This window comes from Quercus robur, chromosome 8, assembly GCF_932294415.1.
Source record: "Quercus robur chromosome 8, dhQueRobu3.1, whole genome shotgun sequence".
Taxonomy (NCBI): Eukaryota; Viridiplantae; Streptophyta; class Magnoliopsida; order Fagales; family Fagaceae; genus Quercus; species Quercus robur.
The window spans coordinates 14916761-14934736 of record NC_065541.1 but is presented as its reverse complement, the minus strand read 5'-3'; the positions used below and the strand labels follow the sequence as shown (position 1 = coordinate 14934736).

Genomic DNA, 17976 nt, shown 5'->3' with positions numbered 1-17976 from the left:
TTAGTTTTAAGGACAAAGATCAATTGTAATCACACACACAACTCTTGATTGTAGGAATGATGAGACAAAATTTGATGGGTTGGTTTTCAGAACTATCATATATTGGGTTGGGTTAAGTTGAAAAATAGCCTAATCCAACACAGCCCGGCCCATAGCCCAAAATTGTGTTATATATAAATGGCTATAGAAAATGTATTTTTGGGGTTTCTTTGACATTTATTAGTAGTGTTCTGGGGCTGATTGAAGTGGGTTTAATCTACATACATTTCTTAAATTCTCACTAATCACGGTGTGTGATTGCTATATTCTGAGAATTTGTTGAAGCAAATTTGGTGAGAGAGAGAGTGATGTCAGGAAAGTTCACCATTGGGAGCGAGCCAGTGATGGGGTTGCCGACCCCATCAAAGAAGCGAGACTACAGAGTCACCAACAGACTCCAAGAAGGCAAGCGCCCCTTATACGCTGTCGTTTTCAACTTCATCGACTCTCGCCACTTCAACGTCTTCGCCACTGTTGGCGGCAATCGGGTCCGTCTTCCCTTTTTTACTATATATATCCATTTTCTCTTCTGGGTTTTGGTTATATTGACATTTTGTGTGACATATATACTTGTAGCTTTATACTTTTGTTCTTTGTGTTATTGTGCTAGTTTAAGTGCACTATATGTTGCAAATGTTAGAGTGTTGGTTAAAGTTATATTTTTGAAGAGACCCATTTATTATTAAGGACTTATTTTTAGGTGGGACATATAAAAGTAACAATTTTTATATCAATATGGTGGAGACCCATTTGTTATTAAGGACATAATTTTTGGTGGAACATGTACAAGTTACAAAATTTATTTATTTTGGTGTAATTGTAGTTGTAATTTTTGATGTTTGTTTCCACAGGTGACTGTATACCAATGTCTTGAAGGGGGTGTCATTGCTGTCTTGCAGTCTTATGTTGATGAAGATGTATGTGGAGACAACTGTCCATTGATGAATGACATAATTTTTGTTGATAGCTATCTTTGATTCTTATTTTTCTAATGAATGACTGTTCAATGTGTTCATATGTAAAAAACCGATATGAATTCAATGTGTTTTGTAGATCAGAAGGATGAGTCTTTCTACACTGTGACATGGGCATGCAGCATTGATGGTATGCCTTTTGTAGTGGCTGGAGGACTCAATGGTATACTCCGTGTCATTGATGCCGGCAGCGAGAAAATACACAAGGTTTCTTATTTCCTGAATTTGAGACTTTTTTTTGGGTAGTAGTTATAGAACAAAAGCAGCTCTAAAAATAGGGCGTACATTTCGGTTGCCTAGAGATGAACCCAAGTTGGCTTTTGTTATTTGTCACACCCTATCTAGGCTATATACATACCCTTCTGCCTCTCGCATTGGCACTATTCATATACAGTTAAGATATATATATATATATATATAGTTTTAAATTTGGTTGAAAGTCATAAAATACTATTTTATGGTTATACTTATTCATGGGTATATAACTGTGTAATTCTGAAATATAGTATTATAAATAATTCTTGTTTTGCCCTGTGACATGCTTGTGTCGTGCAGAGTTTTGTTGGCCACGGGGATTCTATAAATGAAATCAGGACTCAACCACTAAAGCCATCACTGGTGGTATCTGCAAGCAAAGTATGAATCATAAAATTCTCTTTTTTCTACCCATTTTTTTTCCTACCTTTTTGTTTTATAATTATTACTAATATTCAACTGTGACCAGGATGAATCAGTTCGCATATGGAATGTCCATACTGGCATTTGCATTTTGATATTTTCTGGAGCTGGGGGTCATCGTAATGAAGTATTGAGTGTGGTGAGTGAAGGATAGAAAGAGTAACGGCCTCCTCCCTATGAAGTTGATATAGGGGGAAAAACTAAAAAACCCTTGAGTTCTTTATTCACTATTTGACTGTAGCTCATGTTGCAAAATAAGGACTTTTAAAGGATTATACAAACACTATTTTGGCTATGTAGGACTTTCATCCTTCAGACATATATCGCATTGCAAGTTGTGGCATGGACAACACTGTTAAGATCTGGTCAATGAAAGGTAAGGCATTACTGTTGTTTTTCTTGCAATTTATTTAAAAAAGAAACAGTTATTGAACAAAATTGGAACATTGGACTGCTTAGATGGATTGTCTGATTTAAAACACTGTTTGACACACCAATTTGAATAGATGAAAAAAAAAATATGCATCACAGAATAATTAACATTAAAAATTATAAACAACGATCACAAATTATATTAATACCGATCATATTGAGTGTAACAGTCTATGTAGTGCATCATATCTTCTGGTAAGCCATTAATGTTGCTCTAGGATGTTATGGGGGTGATAATTATATTCTTTATGAAATGTCTTAAGTGACCTGTATCTTGGATTAAAGTGTTAAAAGCATTGGTTTTTCCAAAAATGTTGGATTCTAGGAATACAAGTACAAATTTTTGGAAAAAGCTTGTTTAGAAAACAATCAGTATAGAGCACTTATCATTTGCACTAAAAGTTCTCCATCGGTTGTGTATAGATTTATTTGTGCCATAAGTGTTTATTGGAACATTTTTCTTTCTTCGTATAATTCAATCAGTTTAGGACACTTATGATTTGCACAAAAAATTCTCTGTTAGTTGTCTATGGATTTTATTTATGCCTGAATTTTTTGGAACATTTTTATTTCTTCATATTAGTGTTCAAATGTTCCAAGTCAAATGATTGGAACTTTTTAGATGGTGTGTTGTCAGGTTCTCATTTGAGAGTTGGCCTGCTTGATTGAATGCCAGGCAGGTCAGCTAGTTTAGTTAATTTTAGCAAGTTAACATCATTATAACTTCTTTTAAAATTTTTTGTCTTGTTATAATCTTGCTTCAGAGTTCTGGACATACGTAGAGAAATCATTCACATGGACTGATCTCCCTTCTAAGTTCCCCACAAAATATGTTCAGTTTCCTGTGAGTAGCAGCCATTTTTTTTGTTACTGATGAATATTTTTTTTCTCGTTGTATCTTAGTTCACCTTACCCTTTTCAGGTGTTCACAGCTTCAATTCATTCAAACTATGTTGACTGTAATAGGTGGCTCGGTGATTTTATCCTCTCAAAGGTGAATTATTGCTTGATTCACCATTTTGTGTTTGCTAATCCAAAATCAAGAGGGGGGGGGGGGGGGGGGGGGGAACAAATTATGTGGGCTGAAACATTAAAAGATTTGAAAATGTGTTGCCTTTTTTGATTGACAAACTGAAATCAGGGAGTCAGATGCTTTAAATAACTTCTCGAGATGCCATTTGCTGCTTTATAAACTGTGTTTCATTTGTGTTAATATTAACCTCTAATACATGTATTCAAATGAAAAGATAAGTGTCAAAAAAGTGACATGTCAAACTCTTAATCTATTGTCAGTTGGCTTGAACTGGAAATTGTTGAGCAAATGTAACTGTAGAAAGTACTAGGAGTCATCAGAACTTGGAGTTGCTTCTAGATGCTTTTTTGGTGATGTCATCTATGCTCATACTAATGTTCTTATTCTGCCATTTCCAGAGCGTTGACAATGAAATTGTTTTATGGGAACCTAAAGTGAAGGACCAGTCTCCTGGGGAGGTTAGAATTTGTCATCAGTCCAGCACTTATGAATTGTCTTTTATGAATATCTAAGCTACATCAGTTTATTCAAAAAATTTTATTCTTGACATTGATCGATTATGTGAAATCCCCAGTTTATCTTTTTATTTTTGACATTTATCGTTTAGGGATCAGTTGACATCCTTCAGAAATACCCTGTTCCAGACTGTGATATATGGTTCATCAAGTTTTCCTGCGATTTTCATTATAATGCAGCTGCTATAGGTAATGCAACGCTTAGTAATATAAACACGCATAGAAACATGAGATTTATTGTCAATGGATGTGAAATTGTATGAATCATCAACCAGGAAATTGCTGATATAATTCCTTGTAATTGCATCCACTTGAGCATTATGTCTTCAAGCTTTTGCATTACAGTATGTGGAGTTCTAATCCTATATGGTCTTATCTACCAGGGAATAGGGAAGGAAAGATTTTTGTCTGGGAATTGCAATCCAGCCCCCCTGTTCTTATTGCAAGGTTGGTTGGTTTTGCTTGTCTTGGTTAAAGTTTCTGTTAAAGAAAGTTGCAATTTCTGTACTATATGAATGATGTTTTCTTACTCTTTTTAACTTCTTTCAGGCTGACACATGCTCAATCAAAGTCTCCAATTAGACAAACTGCCATGTCATTTGATGGAAGGTCAGCCCACATATATTAGACTATTAGTTATAGCCTTAGATTATGTGACTATTATTTATGATCATGACAACTGTAGTGACTGTTAAAAGTATAACATGCAACCTCCCTTTCTGTATGTTGCAGCACCATTCTCAGCTGCTGTGAGGACGGGACTATTTGGCGGTGGGATGCTGTGGCAACTTCTTGAGCCTATCTAAGTGGGTTTATTGGCAGGGTTAGAAGATGCATCTTTCGGCTGCCCAATTTGGCCTGAATTTGGTATATTATTGTAACACATTTTGTGGGGGTTCGGAGGAACCTAAATGTTCCTTGAATAGAGAAATTCTGGCTAGTAAGTAGTAACCCTTCACCTCAGCCGAACAGCCACAGCCACGCTGTCACAGTTATGAGCTAAAGTTGTTCCATTTATGAAACATGGTGCCATCACTAATGGAGGAGGCAATTTAGGTGAGGATGACTCTTTAACTTATAAATTTTAAGGATTCTGCTTAGCTCCATTGCTTCAGGTTTCTCTGCACTGGAGCACTAGAGCCAAGCCTTATCCAAATCTTAAAAGAAGAGAAGCATGTTTGTATTGCGACTGCTGTCATTCTTGTGTATTACCTAGTTTTGATTATTGTATACCAAAAAAAGAAATTACTCAGTTTTGTTTTGTGTGGGAAGTGAAAATGTTTGCTGGCCTGGCTCAGTAAAGACTGAGGTCATCCACCCTAAATTATAAATCAAAGCCCAAAAGTAAGCTGGCTCAGTAGAGACTGTAATTTCCACCAATTTGTCTCTGAGAATATTTAAACTTGAAAATCCAACTATTTTCACTCTCTTTGGGATCCTTTTAAAACGTTGGAAGTCTTTGGAAGGGGTGGTAGGGTTTTAGAGACCAACACCAAAAGAGCTAGAAGAGGAATTGAGTGAGAAAGGAAGTCTTGAGTATCTCATTGAACAAGAATTACAATTTCGGACAGGATATGGATATCCTTATTGAAGGTAGTTTGGTTATTTTATCAGAAGAATTTGGACTTCAATTAAGAATATGATTTTCTCCTCTCTCACACTCATACACAAACAAAAGACTATGATCTTGCTCTCTTTTTTTATTTATTTATTTGTGTGTGCATAAATAGGATAGAAGGTTTCTCAAAAAAAAAAAAGATAGAATTTCATCATTTTGCGTATATTTCATGATTTGATAATTGTTTTTATAATCAGGCTAAGATACCAAAATCTATCAATTGATTTTGGTATAGGTGGTATTTAAACTCTAAATTTCTTATTCGATGGCAACAAATTTAACTAGTGGAAGAAAAAAAAAATAGTAATAATTTTGCATTATTGGACCACATTGTGTGTAAGGCATAGGCATAGGCATAGGCATAGGCATGCTCTAATGTCCAATCAATTAAGCTTATGATTCATCTTAAAAAGAAATGTAAGACTATGATAGGAGAAAATTACGTACGCAAGAAAGTGAACTAGGCCTTTTATTTATATATATATATATATATATATATTTTTTTTGGGGTAATACCTTTTATTTTATTTAAGTTATCTTATTATTAGAAAAGGCCCACTAGGCTAAGAAAGTAAGAAACCGTCTATATCTGGTGAAAATACTGAACCCAATTGAAAGCTAAGATCTAGGCCTTATGTATCACTTAAAATATCAGCTTTTATAAAATCTATATGAAGAATATATAAAAACCAATCGAATTTAGAGATTTTGTTAAACCTTTTGACCAAAAAAAAAAAAAGGAGATTTTGTTAAACCTGAACTTTCTAAAATATTCCCCATGCGTATGTTATAAAGATTGTAGTCTCTCTTTCTTCTTTATTTTTATTTATTTATTTATTTAATTTTTGAGAAGAATATAAAGATTGTAGTCCAATATCTATTTATTTCATGGAGTGATGGTGATTCACGTTGAGGCAACAAATCTCTGTGGTCACCTTTTCATAAATCATGAAGTACCTCTAGCTACTTGCCATGCCAAGAGTTTTGTAACTTAGAAATTAATATTATTGCACTTATCTTTTTCTTAAAAAAGAAAAAAGAAAAAAAAAAAAAAAAAGAAAAGAAGTCCTAAACACTATATATGTGACAAAGCAAATATATATATTTTTTGAAATAATTTAAGGGAGAAGTTAATTGTTGCCTGAAGGATATTGGCTTATAAAATATTTTTAAAAGCTTTTTATGAGAAATGAAAAAAGACATTGATTTTTTGACGGTTTTCTATAATTTCCGTAAAAGTGGTATTACAATTTTTTAAAAATAATTCAATAACAAATGTTCTAAGTGCATCCATTAACTAAATTAATAATTTAATGACATAATATACAATATATATTTACCTTATCTTAATATTCTCAAAATTCAATTATTATAATAAAAGTCATAGTATTTTCTAAGAGAAGGGGGCTACTTATCACCTACTCCATAAGTAGGTACTCAATAAATTTTTAGACTAAATAAAGAGCATAAAGAATCCGTAAATTTCAGCCTAACATTTCTCTTTTCGTTCCAATCGGTTGGGACTAGGCAAAAAAAAAAAAAAGAAAAAAAAAAAAAGGCTTGAACATTGAAGCCCAAAAACCCCAAAAAAATAAAAATAAAAAAAGGGGAAAGTAAAGGAAAAAGAAATTGAGGGAAAGAAAAGAAAATGAGTTTACTGGGTGAAGGATGACGAATCCCATCCCATCCCAAATTCCCAACTCCACCAGCCACCAATCACCCCATATTAACATTTTCCATTTCTGAGATTTTCCCTACAAACACTTTCCATATTCATTCCCACTTTTCCCGAAAACCTCAAATACCCACGCAACTTACCAAAAAAAAAAAAAAAAAAAACATAAAACACTCATTTGCTTTTCTCTCTCTTTTTTTTTCTCTCCAAACACGCCCAAACTACCCTCTTCCTCTGTTTGTTTCCGAGGATAACCCAAATTCCCTAGCCGGAAAAAAAAATTTAGGGTTTTTTTTTTTCCGGCAAAAGAATGGTGACCCCAGAAAACAACACCAATTGGCTCTTCGATTACGGATTGATGGACGATATCCCTGTTCCCGATGCGAATTTCTCTGTTCCTAACCCGGGTTTCACTTGGCCTGTACAGGCTTTGAATGGTTCTTCCAGTGTTAGGTACTTGCTCAGCTCTTCTTTGCCTCTCTCGATTTTGGGGTTTTGCCCAATTTTCTTTGATTGGGGTTCTGTATCTTGTTATCAATTTAGGGCTTTCTTTGTTTTTGGGTTCTCTTGGTTTGTATTGGAATTTGTGGTTTAATACAATTAGTAATTTTGTTTGATTTTGGTCTTGTGCATGTGAAATGGTTCAGGGTTTGATTACTATTAAGGGAAAATTAATTATATTGATTGTCTGGGTATTTTGGGGCTCATAAATGACTACTGGTTGAAATTATTGTTGTAATTATGCATGTGCCTGGACTTTTTTTTTGGGTGTTACTGCATGATTAATTTGAGTCCAATTGGTACATTTCTAGTTACCCATTTTACTTTCTTTCTTTTTTTTTTTTTTTTTTTTTTTTTTTTGGGGAAATCTTTTTGTGTGTATGTTGAAAAACTTAGCTTTATTGTCTTTTTTGTACCATAAATTTGGGGATATGTCTATGGATTAAGTGATGGGGCATTCTATCTTGTAATCAAAAAAAGAAAAATGATGGGGTGCATTATAATCATTATTAGAATGTGAACTTTGTTATTTTGGGGCTATTACAAAGATGGAACTCTTTGAATTGCCACGGAGGGTGGAATCAGCTGTTTTGTAATTATGGAAGGGGTTTATTCAATATAGTGGCTCATTGGTGTTTATGTGACCTTATTGGTTTTCGTTGATTGACAGAAGTTAGAACAGAAAAAATAGGGTGTTACTAAGTGACTCAGACGCTATTTGTTTACTATTATATATCACACTTTCCTCCTGATTCTTTGAAGATGTAGCAATATACCCATATAAACCGTTCTTTTCCTTCCTATCTCGATACCAATGCAATGCAGAATACTCACTTTAGTTCTGAAAAGGTTTTGGTATCAGTGGCTGGTCAGCAAAGTTCTGGAGACTATGGATATGATATCCTTTTCTTTTAGATGATAGTGTTTTAACAGAATTTATTGGAAGTTACAATACCTTGTTCAGTACAAATAAGGTTACATGATTTCATTTTAATGCTTTGTGTTTCTGTGAAGAATGATATGCTGTTATTTATATAATCTGAGAAGTCATGTTAAACATTTAATTAGTGAGTAAGAATCAATTTGTATGTAATTGCAAGCTGCAACATGTGGTTGATCTTATTTTAGGACCTTGTCAATGGGTATCTGTATGGTTACTGCCTTCTTATAGTTATTGTGTGATTATATGATCTATTTCTAGTGTGGAAATTGATGGCTCGTTGGGGGATTCAGATGGCGTCAAGGAGTCTTGCCCAAAGAAGAGGTACAAAACTTCCTTTCTTCTCTTCTCGGTTTAAATGGATGGAACAAGGTTCTATACTACTCACAAAAGCTTGTGTTTGCTAATCCTTGGTGAAGGCTTTTAAACTTTGTTCCCCTATGTCTGTGTGTTTTTAAGAGGATTTTCATCAACTGTTTGTAATGAATAGATGCATAGCTAGTCTTACAAAAGCCTGAGTTTAAGTAATTAAATGAAATTTGTCGAGTTTTTCAGTTAGTCAAATGCATGCCTATGGTCACAAGCTGCCAATACCATACAGTTTAGTGTTGCAAGTGGGACTTTAATGTGACTGATATATGATTTATGCATCATTACAAGTTTTTAGTGAAGATGATGTAACAATAGGTAGCCCAGATTGTAATTTAGCTTAATCAATCAATTTACAGTATCCTTTCATCAAAATTAGCACAACGTCTAGAAAGATGTTTTTTCCATTTAAATTTCTTAGCTAAATAATGTAATAAAATAAAATATGTCCAAAAATTGATTCGGTAGAAGTTTAATACATGGGTCAAATATTTTTTTATTTACTATTGTACATTGTTTGAAAACTATAGAATATAGCCAAAGAATTTGTTATTAGATCTTATCTTACCTATCTCTTGCATTTCCTGCTACAGGGGTAGATCTGAATCATGCTGTGCATCTAGCTCCAAAGCTTCTCGGGAGAAGCTGCGTAGGGATAGACTGAATGACAAGTATTCTCTTGGTTTCTTTTCTCCTCAACCTCCTCCCTGTGTGTTTTGCATGTTCTTATGTTTGACATGATTAGGTTTGTGGAACTGGGCACTATTCTGGAGCCTGGAAGGCCTCCTAAAACGGACAAGGCTGCTATTTTAATTGACGCCGTCAGAATGGTGACTCAGTTACGGGGTGAAGCCCAAAAGTTGAAGGATTCAAATTCAAATCTCCAGGAGAAGATCAAAGAATTAAAGGTGAATTTATTTTAATTCCTGTTAAATGAAAATTTTTGAGAATTAAATGCTTGCCTGAAGGTTTATATTCTATATGGTGTACTCATATTTACATTACGATTTACCTTGAAACTAGGGGTATGTCCAAAAGATGATGAGGAAAGATGTAGGCAGTTAATGCCAATTATATTAAAGTTCCTTTTTACCTTGTGTAGGCTGAGAAGAATGAGCTCCGAGATGAGAAGCAGAGGCTAAAGGCAGAAAAAGAGAAGTTGGAGCAGCAAATGAAAGCCATGAATGCTCAACCTAGCTACTTGGCTCCCCCTCCTGCAATCCCTGCTGCATATGCTGCTCAGGGCCAGGCCTCTGGCAACAAATTGTTGCCTATCATTGGTTACCCTGGAGTCGCAATGTGGCAGTTCATGCCACCTGCTGCAGTGGACACCTCACAGGATCATGTACTTCGCCCACCAGTTGCTTAAGTTGGGCAACCTACGATGATTTGGGTTACATTTTGACCCAAACAAGTGTATTCATTTTGTTATTGTTATTGCCTGTATTAGTTTTTGCCGAAGTCTTCTAAGGTCTAACTGGATTTGGTGGATGACTTTATTTGCGTTGCAACTACTATTATGAATTGATGCTGGAATGACCATGTAAATGTTAATAAATTTGTCTAGCCATCTTTGTTTATTTTTTGCCTGTTTGATGGAACCTCGTGATAATGTTGCATTTGATTTTCTCATCGAGGAAAAGGTTCACTGAAACTCGATGGTGGAAAATACTGAATCAGAATAATCAACCTGATGAGCAGATCTTTCTAAAAAAAAAAACCCTTGATGAGCAGATGTAAAAATATTAGCCTATTAGGAATTTAGGATGCACATTGGTTAGCTAATACCTCCTAGGACGGCGTTATCATGGAGCCTAAAATTTTGTTTGGAAAAGGGGTTGCAACAATGACAAAAAATCTTACAATGATGGAGTGGATAAGGATGTTGACAGTTACTAACCGGGACCAACTTCTATGTTACAAATCTTGTGAGGCTAGTATCCTCTGATAGGAAATCTTATCTAGATTAGAGCTTTTGAAAGCTAGTTTCTTTTCAAGCCACCAAGCCTTCTTTACTCAGTTCCAAGCCTCAAAATGGCTTCCAATCTTCTCAAACTGCATCTACAAACCATTAAAACTGCCAAGCCATCAACCCCATTTCCACACTCAAAAACTCCATTGACGTCTCTGCCATTTCATTCACACCAAATCCTTCTACACCAACACCATTCCCATGTCTCATTCTTTCCCCCAACTCTACACCACAAACCCATATCAATCCGCTCCTCACTATCCTCCTCTTACACCCCACCCACCTCAAAAGAAGAAGCCATACTCCAAGCAAAAACCTGCCTTTCAACCACCTTAGAGAAGCCCCTCAACAACCCCAAACTAGTTGGTAAACTCAAGAAACTAAAGCAACCCAGGTTCCGGATTGAAATACCGGTCATTGATGACTCGTCTGCATCACTATCCCAACTAGCTTTCAATGTCTTTCAAGACCTACCCATTAAAAGAAAAGGCTCTCCTGTTAAGTTGTTAATCCTATGGCCTAACCTTACCTTAACAGAAGCTGCAATTAAAGCCTTCCAAACTCAGAACTCAGCCAACCAAATTGAAAACATTGACATCTCTTCAGTTACTAATGCTGATACCAATATTTTGAACTCTGCTGACGTGGCAGTCTTTTTGGCCCCAGAGGCTTCACAATTGGCATTTATAAAAACCGTTACCGAGAGTTTTTATCCAAAGCCTGTGGTGATTTTCAACCCAAAATGGGTGTTTGAAGAGGAGAGCAACTTTGGTGAGCTGAGTGGGTTTGTGGGGTCATTTGAAGTGGTTTATTCATTTATGGGGTTGGAGGTTAGAGGGGTTTTGAGTAAGAGAAAGGGTGTGGTTTTCAAGTGTGTGAGAGATGGGGTTGTGAGTGGTGAGAAATGGACTATTCTTGTTGAAGAAGAAGGAGAATTGAAAGTGATTATGAGGTTCAAGACGCGGCCATCGATAGGCGAAGTTGAGAATGTTCTGTATAATTTGATGGCAATCAATTCACCCATTACAAAGTCTGCAAAGTTTTTTAGGGGTTTGGTTTCTAATGTAACTGGAAAGAAGTAAGCTAAATAACTCTGTTTTGATCTATGATTAGGAATTGAGAACTTTAAGTAGTGTTTGTTGAATTGCCTGAATGAACGCAGTTGTGCTTTTACTGACCACTTTTATATGTCAATGTATGTGCTATATTGGTTGCTCTACTGGTTATATGATATATGACAAAAACTTGGATTGGCATTTTGAATATAGAATGATGGGATCATGTTTTGAGACTCGGTGTATTTAGCCTCTGAGATTGTCTTGAATTAGAGATGGCAGAAATGATTACATCTTTGATGAATTTATTTCGCAGCCCATTTTCTTATTTTGCTCTCTTTTTTTTTTTTTTTTTTTTTTTTTGGGGGGGGGGGGGGGGGGGGGGGGAAGTGGGGGTTGGTGAATAACAATTGAGGCTTTCCTTCTCTGTCCAAGTGCCAGACAAAAAGAGCTGTCCTGCATCTTGGATATATGTATACTTTTGTGTGTGTAAATATATATGTATACAAATTTCAAGAACTTTGAATAAATAAATTATGATTTGAAACCTTTGAAGATCAGAAAAATAAGAAAGAAATAGGAAGAGTAAGAAGGGAGCTTCAAACAACAAATGAGAGTTCACAAAAACAGGATGCTGTTGCTGTTATCATCTTTCTTTCAGCAAAGAACTCTCATTTCTTTTTCATATACAGAAAGATATACTTTTATCAATATGCTCAGCATTTTTTTTTCTCAAAATCCAACCTAGGATGCCCTAATATGACAGCTCTTGATGAATTTATCAGAAAAGTTGATATACTTAGCCCACAATGGCCTGAGTGTTGGGAATGCTATCTCTAGCCAAGGCTTTGCTCTGCCATTAAAATGGATGACACCAGCACTCTCAGCATCAGAAAAGCTTGTATTGTCCTGGTAACCCAACCCCAGCATGTGCCAAAAGGGATCGATAACTTGGACATGACCATGGAAAGCAATTAGTCCAGGAGGTAATGTCCCTAGTTGCCACAAACTCAAGTCTGATTTCAAGTTCTGCATAGAGGAAAACAAAGTTGGGGATTATTTATAATATAACTGTTTGGAAATTTCAAATACAAGGATTAAAAGAAAAAGTTAGAAAACTGAATAGCATCACTTTACTTTGATTTTTTCTGTTCTTAAACCAAGGTAGTGTATGATGGAGATATACCTGTTCAACCCAGTAATGGTATGTAAGGCTTATGTTGGTCTTCCTCCATGCCTCTAGATCAAAGATATTCATTCCATAAGCCCATGCACATTCATTGGGGTTGAAATTCTTTGATATCAAAGGATGGGAGAAGTTCAAATAGCTCTTCAGCCGCTTTGACATTACAAACTTATCTTCTCCTGTGCAAGTTTCGACTGCTCCATTGACCTTTCCATTCATATCAATGTCCCATAGTGGTGAAAGATCTGTTTGAATCACAATGTCGTCATCCAGGAAGACCACCTTGTTTAGGCTGGGGAACAACTGCAGAGAAGAAAAAAAAAAGCAATGACAATTTTGCTTTCATAAACAATGAGTCTACTTTCGAAATGATAATTAAGCCATAGCTAACTATTTTCTTTTTACCTCCGGTAGATGTATTCTAATGTGATTCATCACAGAATTGTATTTAGGACTCAATGCTTGTAACTTTGCTGCAATGACAACAGGCTTTTCAGTATTATTTGCCACAATGGCTGATGACCCGCCTCTAAATTGTGATCGAACACGTTGATCTTTTTCCATTGCCTCCAAAACGGGGACCTTTCCTTTTGTAAACCAATCGAAATGGTGCAATGCCTTGACCTCAATTATGGCAGGAGACAAAGGATGCAGTGAGAACCATGCCTGCATGGGATAGTAAGTCTTCCTATCCGTGATTATATGTAGGACAACCTTCTGGGGCCTCAATGAGTTTCGGACAAGTGATTTTGCAACAACAGATGCAGCTAGCACATTGTCTGAAGCGAGGACGAAGTGAAAGTAGGAGTTGTCAACAAGGGCCGGGACGAGTTCAGCAGAAGGGAGCTGGAGGCGGGCAGCTGCATTGGTGGAGTGCTCATTGGCTAGCTTTAGTGCAAGGCAGTGGAGCTGTTTTGGTATGCTACTTGATGCTACATGGCGATATAAATACTCTTGGATTTTGGCTGTCCGGGTTCTTTGTTCAAGAAGAGTAACCTGATATTTGTAAAAGCTTTAGTTGAGACCCTGTCTTAGTCACAGTCAATTACTTGAATGTGTTCTGTGTTATCATAAATTAAGGACTGAATTGGATGGAAAATTAAAGTGAATAGTATAACTTTGAAAACTATTTTCAGAAATGATCATAAATTTTGTGAGAACTTTTGGTTTTGATTCCACTGGTAATGATTAATAGGCTTATGATTTTGAAGACACAGGAAATTGACATTTTGTAAAATTGAAAGAACAAAAAACAGTTTTTATTTCCACTGCCAAATGGCCCCTACACTTCTTATTGGTGAATAGCATTTAATTTCTTAGTACTAGTAAAAGAGCTAGTGTAACAGAGATGAAAAAAATCAGTACCATTTCTCTAAGCTTGAAAGCAAAGGTCTTTGCGTCTGTTTTCCCTTTTCTAATCTCAGCCATAAAATCTTCTAAAGATTGAGGAACATCAGATCTTCCTTTTAATTCATCTATGCCAATGGGCTCTTCTAGTACTTGGTATATCACTTCTGGGACCTTGCAAATACCAAAATTATTTTCAATCAATAATCCAAATTAGCATGAATACTATATAATTGGGAAAGAAAAAAAAACACTAAATTGAACAGTTTTAAACAAAAATAAGGGTCCAGAGATTACATTTGATTCGAACCTTCTTCCCAAAATACCTGGTCCTAATCTTTTTCCCAGGCATCCTATACAATTAGAACATAATATTACATCAGTAACTGTGTAGAAATTAAGCATAATAATATTGTTAATATTCAGCACCCAAAAAATAAAAAATAAAATAAAATAAAATTTATCCTTATCATCATCACCGACAACTTTTATTTTATTTTATTTTGGGGTGAATCAATTTCACCGACCACATGTTTCTGTGTTATTGTACCTATTAATTATATCATGGACAAAATGACTAAGAATGAACCATTGAATTATTGAATACCAAATTAAATCATTCTTTCATAGGGGTATTCTAGATAATTCACAGTTATAGCCAAGTCTGTCTACGTAAACTGGATCTCCCGGCAAAACGCAAGAGACTGAGATTTACAAGATTTGAATTCCCCACTTGAGTCTTTCAAATTTATCAGGTAATTATTAATTTACTTTAAACTGGAATTTAATGAGTACTCTGATGTCTGAATAGATAATTAATCTAAATGGATTATCATCCAATTTTTTATACCAGTTTATGGGTAAATTATCAAATTTTATATCCTCAAATGTCAGTTACGAGGTGTTCTAGCTTCTAGGCAGAATAAACATCCTTCTGCATTAATCCTAGGGACTTGTTCATGCTTTAGATGATTATGTCTTTTAGTGATAAACATATAAACAATAAACCAACCTTCCAATAAAATAATTATTAAAAAAAAAAAAACCCATATAGATAAGCAAACCACAACAGAAGTACAGATCTTATACTATATCTATTGTATTTGTGGTTGAGCTTCCTATAACACAACAGACCAAGATGGATAATATATAGTACACCATAATATAACAAATTTTCTTTATATGTTCTAACTTTGTCTTTGTTTTAACACTAATATTGGAATTTGAATTTTGGTTAGCTTCTCTTAGATTTCTTGTCACACTTTTTCAAAGACCAGGATACCAATGCTGCAAGTGTCTAGCTTATGCAAAACCGAGTGAGCTACTGGCTTAGAATGTACGTACCTATGGTAGAGCATTTGTTTTCTCCATCAATGGTGTCAACTGCTGTCAACACAAACACAAACCGGAGAAGAAATGTAAAGAACAGAAGCGAATAGAAAAGCATTCGATACGAAACCCGCCTTGAGCCAACCTTCACCTTCATAAATTCTTTAAACCCTTTGGCCGGAAACACTGTAATGTGCCTCAAACTTGGAGATATGTAAAGCTGCATTTTGTCCAAAACAAAAAACCAAGAAAGACACATACACATACACCTGAAGCCAAAAAATAGAATAAAAAAACCCCGACGTATAAAGTTGTTGGTCAGGGAAGCGGGCTTATTATTTCCTTCGGCAACCAACGAAAGAGGAGCTGATGATATGAGTTGAATTGCAAGAACACCCTTGTGATGGTTATGCTGTAGAAGTAAGGGTTTGATATGTGTTCAAGGTAGCTATCTGTTACCTAACCTTGCTTAGTATTTGGGCTAGAGATGTCAAAAATTTAGGGACTTTTATTTATTTTAGCTAGAGGGTGTGCAGGAAGGGTTGTTAAGGAGAAAGAGACATTGGACTGAGAACTGAGAAGAGGCTGTCTTTGTTTTGTGGGTTTGTGTTTTGGCTTCAGTTTGAAGGAGGGAAGTTGAGAAAGAGAGAGAGAAGAGAAAAGCAAAAAAAAAAAAAAAAAAAGAGAAAAAATTATATATGAGAGGGGGTTGTTGGTGTTTCTTGGCTTTGCCTCCACATGAAGTCTTTTTAACATACAAGGACTTTGAACACTTTGACACAACGGGGCTTCTACATGGAAAATGACTTATTAATCTCTTGTTTTTGGCGTGGGTTGGGGCATTGGTCATTGGAGTAAAAATACAGGAACCTCTACTTCCAATTTTTTTAATTTTTTTTTTCCTAACAAATAAAATAAATGAAGGGAACTTCAATAAGGTTTTGGCTTATGTTTGCTACTTTTAAACTAAAAAGCATGGACAACGACAAAGACATGAGATACAATGACACCGTGACACTTGAAAAAATTAGGATATGACACGGTAAATATAATATAATTAATTAGTTAAAAAATTATATTTCTCCTCCACAAGACTGGCTTGAAAAGGCTTAAGACGAAAAATTTGAGTGGAATTTTTATAATATTTGAATATTAATTCAACAAAAAAAAAAAAATATATATATATATATATATATATTTATATATATTTATATATGTGGGGGTATAAAATCGGGAAGCCCATGTTAATGTCTGTGCTGGGCCTAAGGCCCGATCCAAGGAAGGCCCACCCCTTGGCCATGGGAAGGATCCTCCTCGGCCATGGGAAGGACCCTCCTCAGCCATAAATGTAGTCGAAGGCAAAGAGAGCAACTCGGTCTTGGTGATGACATTCTGGGTCATTTCACCGAACAAGAAAAGTACTAAAACGACAAAGAATAAGGGAAATGCTGCCATTACTGCAATTAAGTACTCTACACCTGACAAAGCCATGCTTTTCAGCTTTTACAACCACTCCCAACCACTTTAGGTATGGGTTGATGAGACGAGTACCAGCCCTATAAAGCTGAATCTACACGTGGACATTGGGGGGGGGGGGGGAAAGGCTAGTATAAAAAGAAGGAAGAGGCAGTCCAGAAATGGGAGGGGGACCAGGTCAAAGAACCAGAACCACCCAGGCTGTGCCGAGGAGAAAGTCTTCTTAGATAAACCCAGTTCACCTCTGTGCGATTATCATGAACACCATGATTAACGACTGTCCGTTCACCAAGGCCTAGCCTTTTAGCCCACTCTCTACAAATTCATTGTATTGGGCCCGTTGGTCCAAGATCCCACCCACTGTGTGGTATTGGGCTGAAAAATGAGACCTTACAATTGGCGCCGTCTGTGGGGAGGCTTGTGCGTTGGTGCAGGTGGCGGTTAGTCATGGTAAGATCAAGCCCTTGTCAACAAGGGTCCCTCGAAAGAAATAATTTTGGCAGTGGTGCAAGCTATGCGAACGCCTCCCCATCATTTCCAACAGCATGCGGTTGTTGCCCTAACTCAGTTCCCACTCAAAGCTACACTTCGAAGTGCCAGTGGCACGAGCAGTTCTAGGGGCTTCTAACATCAAATCTATGCCCCACACATTTGCCAAGGGGCTAATCCTCGTGGGTCCAGTAGCCCGATTCACTGAATTCCCATAAGTGTTGGACAGAACCAAGGTCTTGCATGGTCCTCGGATTCAAACCTATGGGGAAACCAGCTACTTCAAGAAGAAAGTGCTAGACAGAACCAAGGTCTTGTATGGTCCTCGGACTCAAACCTATGGGGAAA

The 17976-nt window shown here is 36.1% G+C and overlaps 4 protein-coding genes across 4 annotated transcripts; 3 read left to right on the top strand and 1 right to left on the bottom strand.

Annotated features, from left to right (window-relative positions):
* The first annotated feature begins 191 nt into the window (after positions 1–191).
* On the top strand, positions 192–4923 carry LOC126694744 (polycomb group protein FIE1-like). Its single transcript, XM_050391241.1, has 13 exons — positions 192–527; positions 891–956; positions 1098–1220; positions 1569–1649; positions 1738–1830; positions 1992–2067; positions 2888–2967; positions 3046–3117; positions 3555–3614; positions 3764–3860; positions 4055–4118; positions 4221–4280; positions 4404–4923. Exons 1-13 carry the CDS (start codon positions 348–350, stop codon positions 4465–4467), a joined length of 1116 nt encoding a protein of 371 aa, XP_050247198.1. The 5' UTR covers positions 192–347; the 3' UTR covers positions 4468–4923.
* A 1957-nt stretch (positions 4924–6880) lies between these two features.
* LOC126694743 (transcription factor ILR3) lies at positions 6881–10354 on the top strand. The gene is made up of 5 exons (XM_050391240.1): positions 6881–7417; positions 8667–8729; positions 9368–9445; positions 9520–9682; positions 9877–10354. The coding sequence occupies exons 1-5, from the start codon at positions 7275–7277 to the stop codon at positions 10141–10143; spliced, it is 714 nt and encodes a 237-aa protein (XP_050247197.1). The 5' UTR covers positions 6881–7274; the 3' UTR covers positions 10144–10354.
* Positions 10355–10726: 372 nt separating this feature from the next.
* Positions 10727–12035, top strand: LOC126694742 (uncharacterized). Its single transcript, XM_050391239.1, has one exon. The coding sequence runs from the start codon at positions 10809–10811 to the stop codon at positions 11826–11828; it is 1020 nt and encodes a 339-aa protein (XP_050247196.1). The 5' UTR covers positions 10727–10808; the 3' UTR covers positions 11829–12035.
* A 332-nt stretch (positions 12036–12367) lies between these two features.
* LOC126694741 (probable galacturonosyltransferase 12) lies at positions 12368–16136 on the bottom strand. The gene is made up of 6 exons (XM_050391238.1): positions 15679–16136; positions 14632–14687; positions 14353–14508; positions 13393–13983; positions 12988–13290; positions 12368–12830 (listed from the first exon to the last, which is right to left on the bottom strand). The coding sequence occupies exons 1-6, from the start codon at positions 15926–15928 to the stop codon at positions 12546–12548; spliced, it is 1641 nt and encodes a 546-aa protein (XP_050247195.1). The 5' UTR covers positions 15929–16136; the 3' UTR covers positions 12368–12545.
* Between the last annotated feature and the right edge of the window lie 1840 nt (positions 16137–17976).

Coding starts and splice junctions, on each gene's coding strand:
- LOC126694743 (XM_050391240.1), top strand. CDS start 7,275: ATGGTGACCCCAGAAAACAACACCAATTGGCTCTTCGATTACGGATTG. Junction 8,730..9,367: donor GAGTCTTGCCCAAAGAAGAG/GTACAAAACTTC, acceptor TTCCTGCTACAG/GGGTAGATCTGAATCATGCT. Junction 9,683..9,876: donor AGAAGATCAAAGAATTAAAG/GTGAATTTATTT, acceptor TACCTTGTGTAG/GCTGAGAAGAATGAGCTCCG.
- LOC126694742 (XM_050391239.1), top strand. CDS start 10,809: ATGGCTTCCAATCTTCTCAAACTGCATCTACAAACCATTAAAACTGCC.
- LOC126694741 (XM_050391238.1), bottom strand. CDS start 15,928: ATGTGTATGTGTCTTTCTTGGTTTTTTGTTTTGGACAAAATGCAGCTT. Junction 14,688..15,678: donor AAACAAATGCTCTACCATAG/GTACGTACATTC, acceptor CTAATTGTATAG/GATGCCTGGGAAAAAGATTA. Junction 12,831..12,987: donor ACCATTACTGGGTTGAACAG/GTATATCTCCAT, acceptor TCCTCTATGCAG/AACTTGAAATCAGACTTGAG.
- LOC126694744 (XM_050391241.1), top strand. CDS start 348: ATGTCAGGAAAGTTCACCATTGGGAGCGAGCCAGTGATGGGGTTGCCG. Junction 1,831..1,991: donor GTAATGAAGTATTGAGTGTG/GTGAGTGAAGGA, acceptor TTGGCTATGTAG/GACTTTCATCCTTCAGACAT. Junction 3,118..3,554: donor GTGATTTTATCCTCTCAAAG/GTGAATTATTGC, acceptor TGCCATTTCCAG/AGCGTTGACAATGAAATTGT.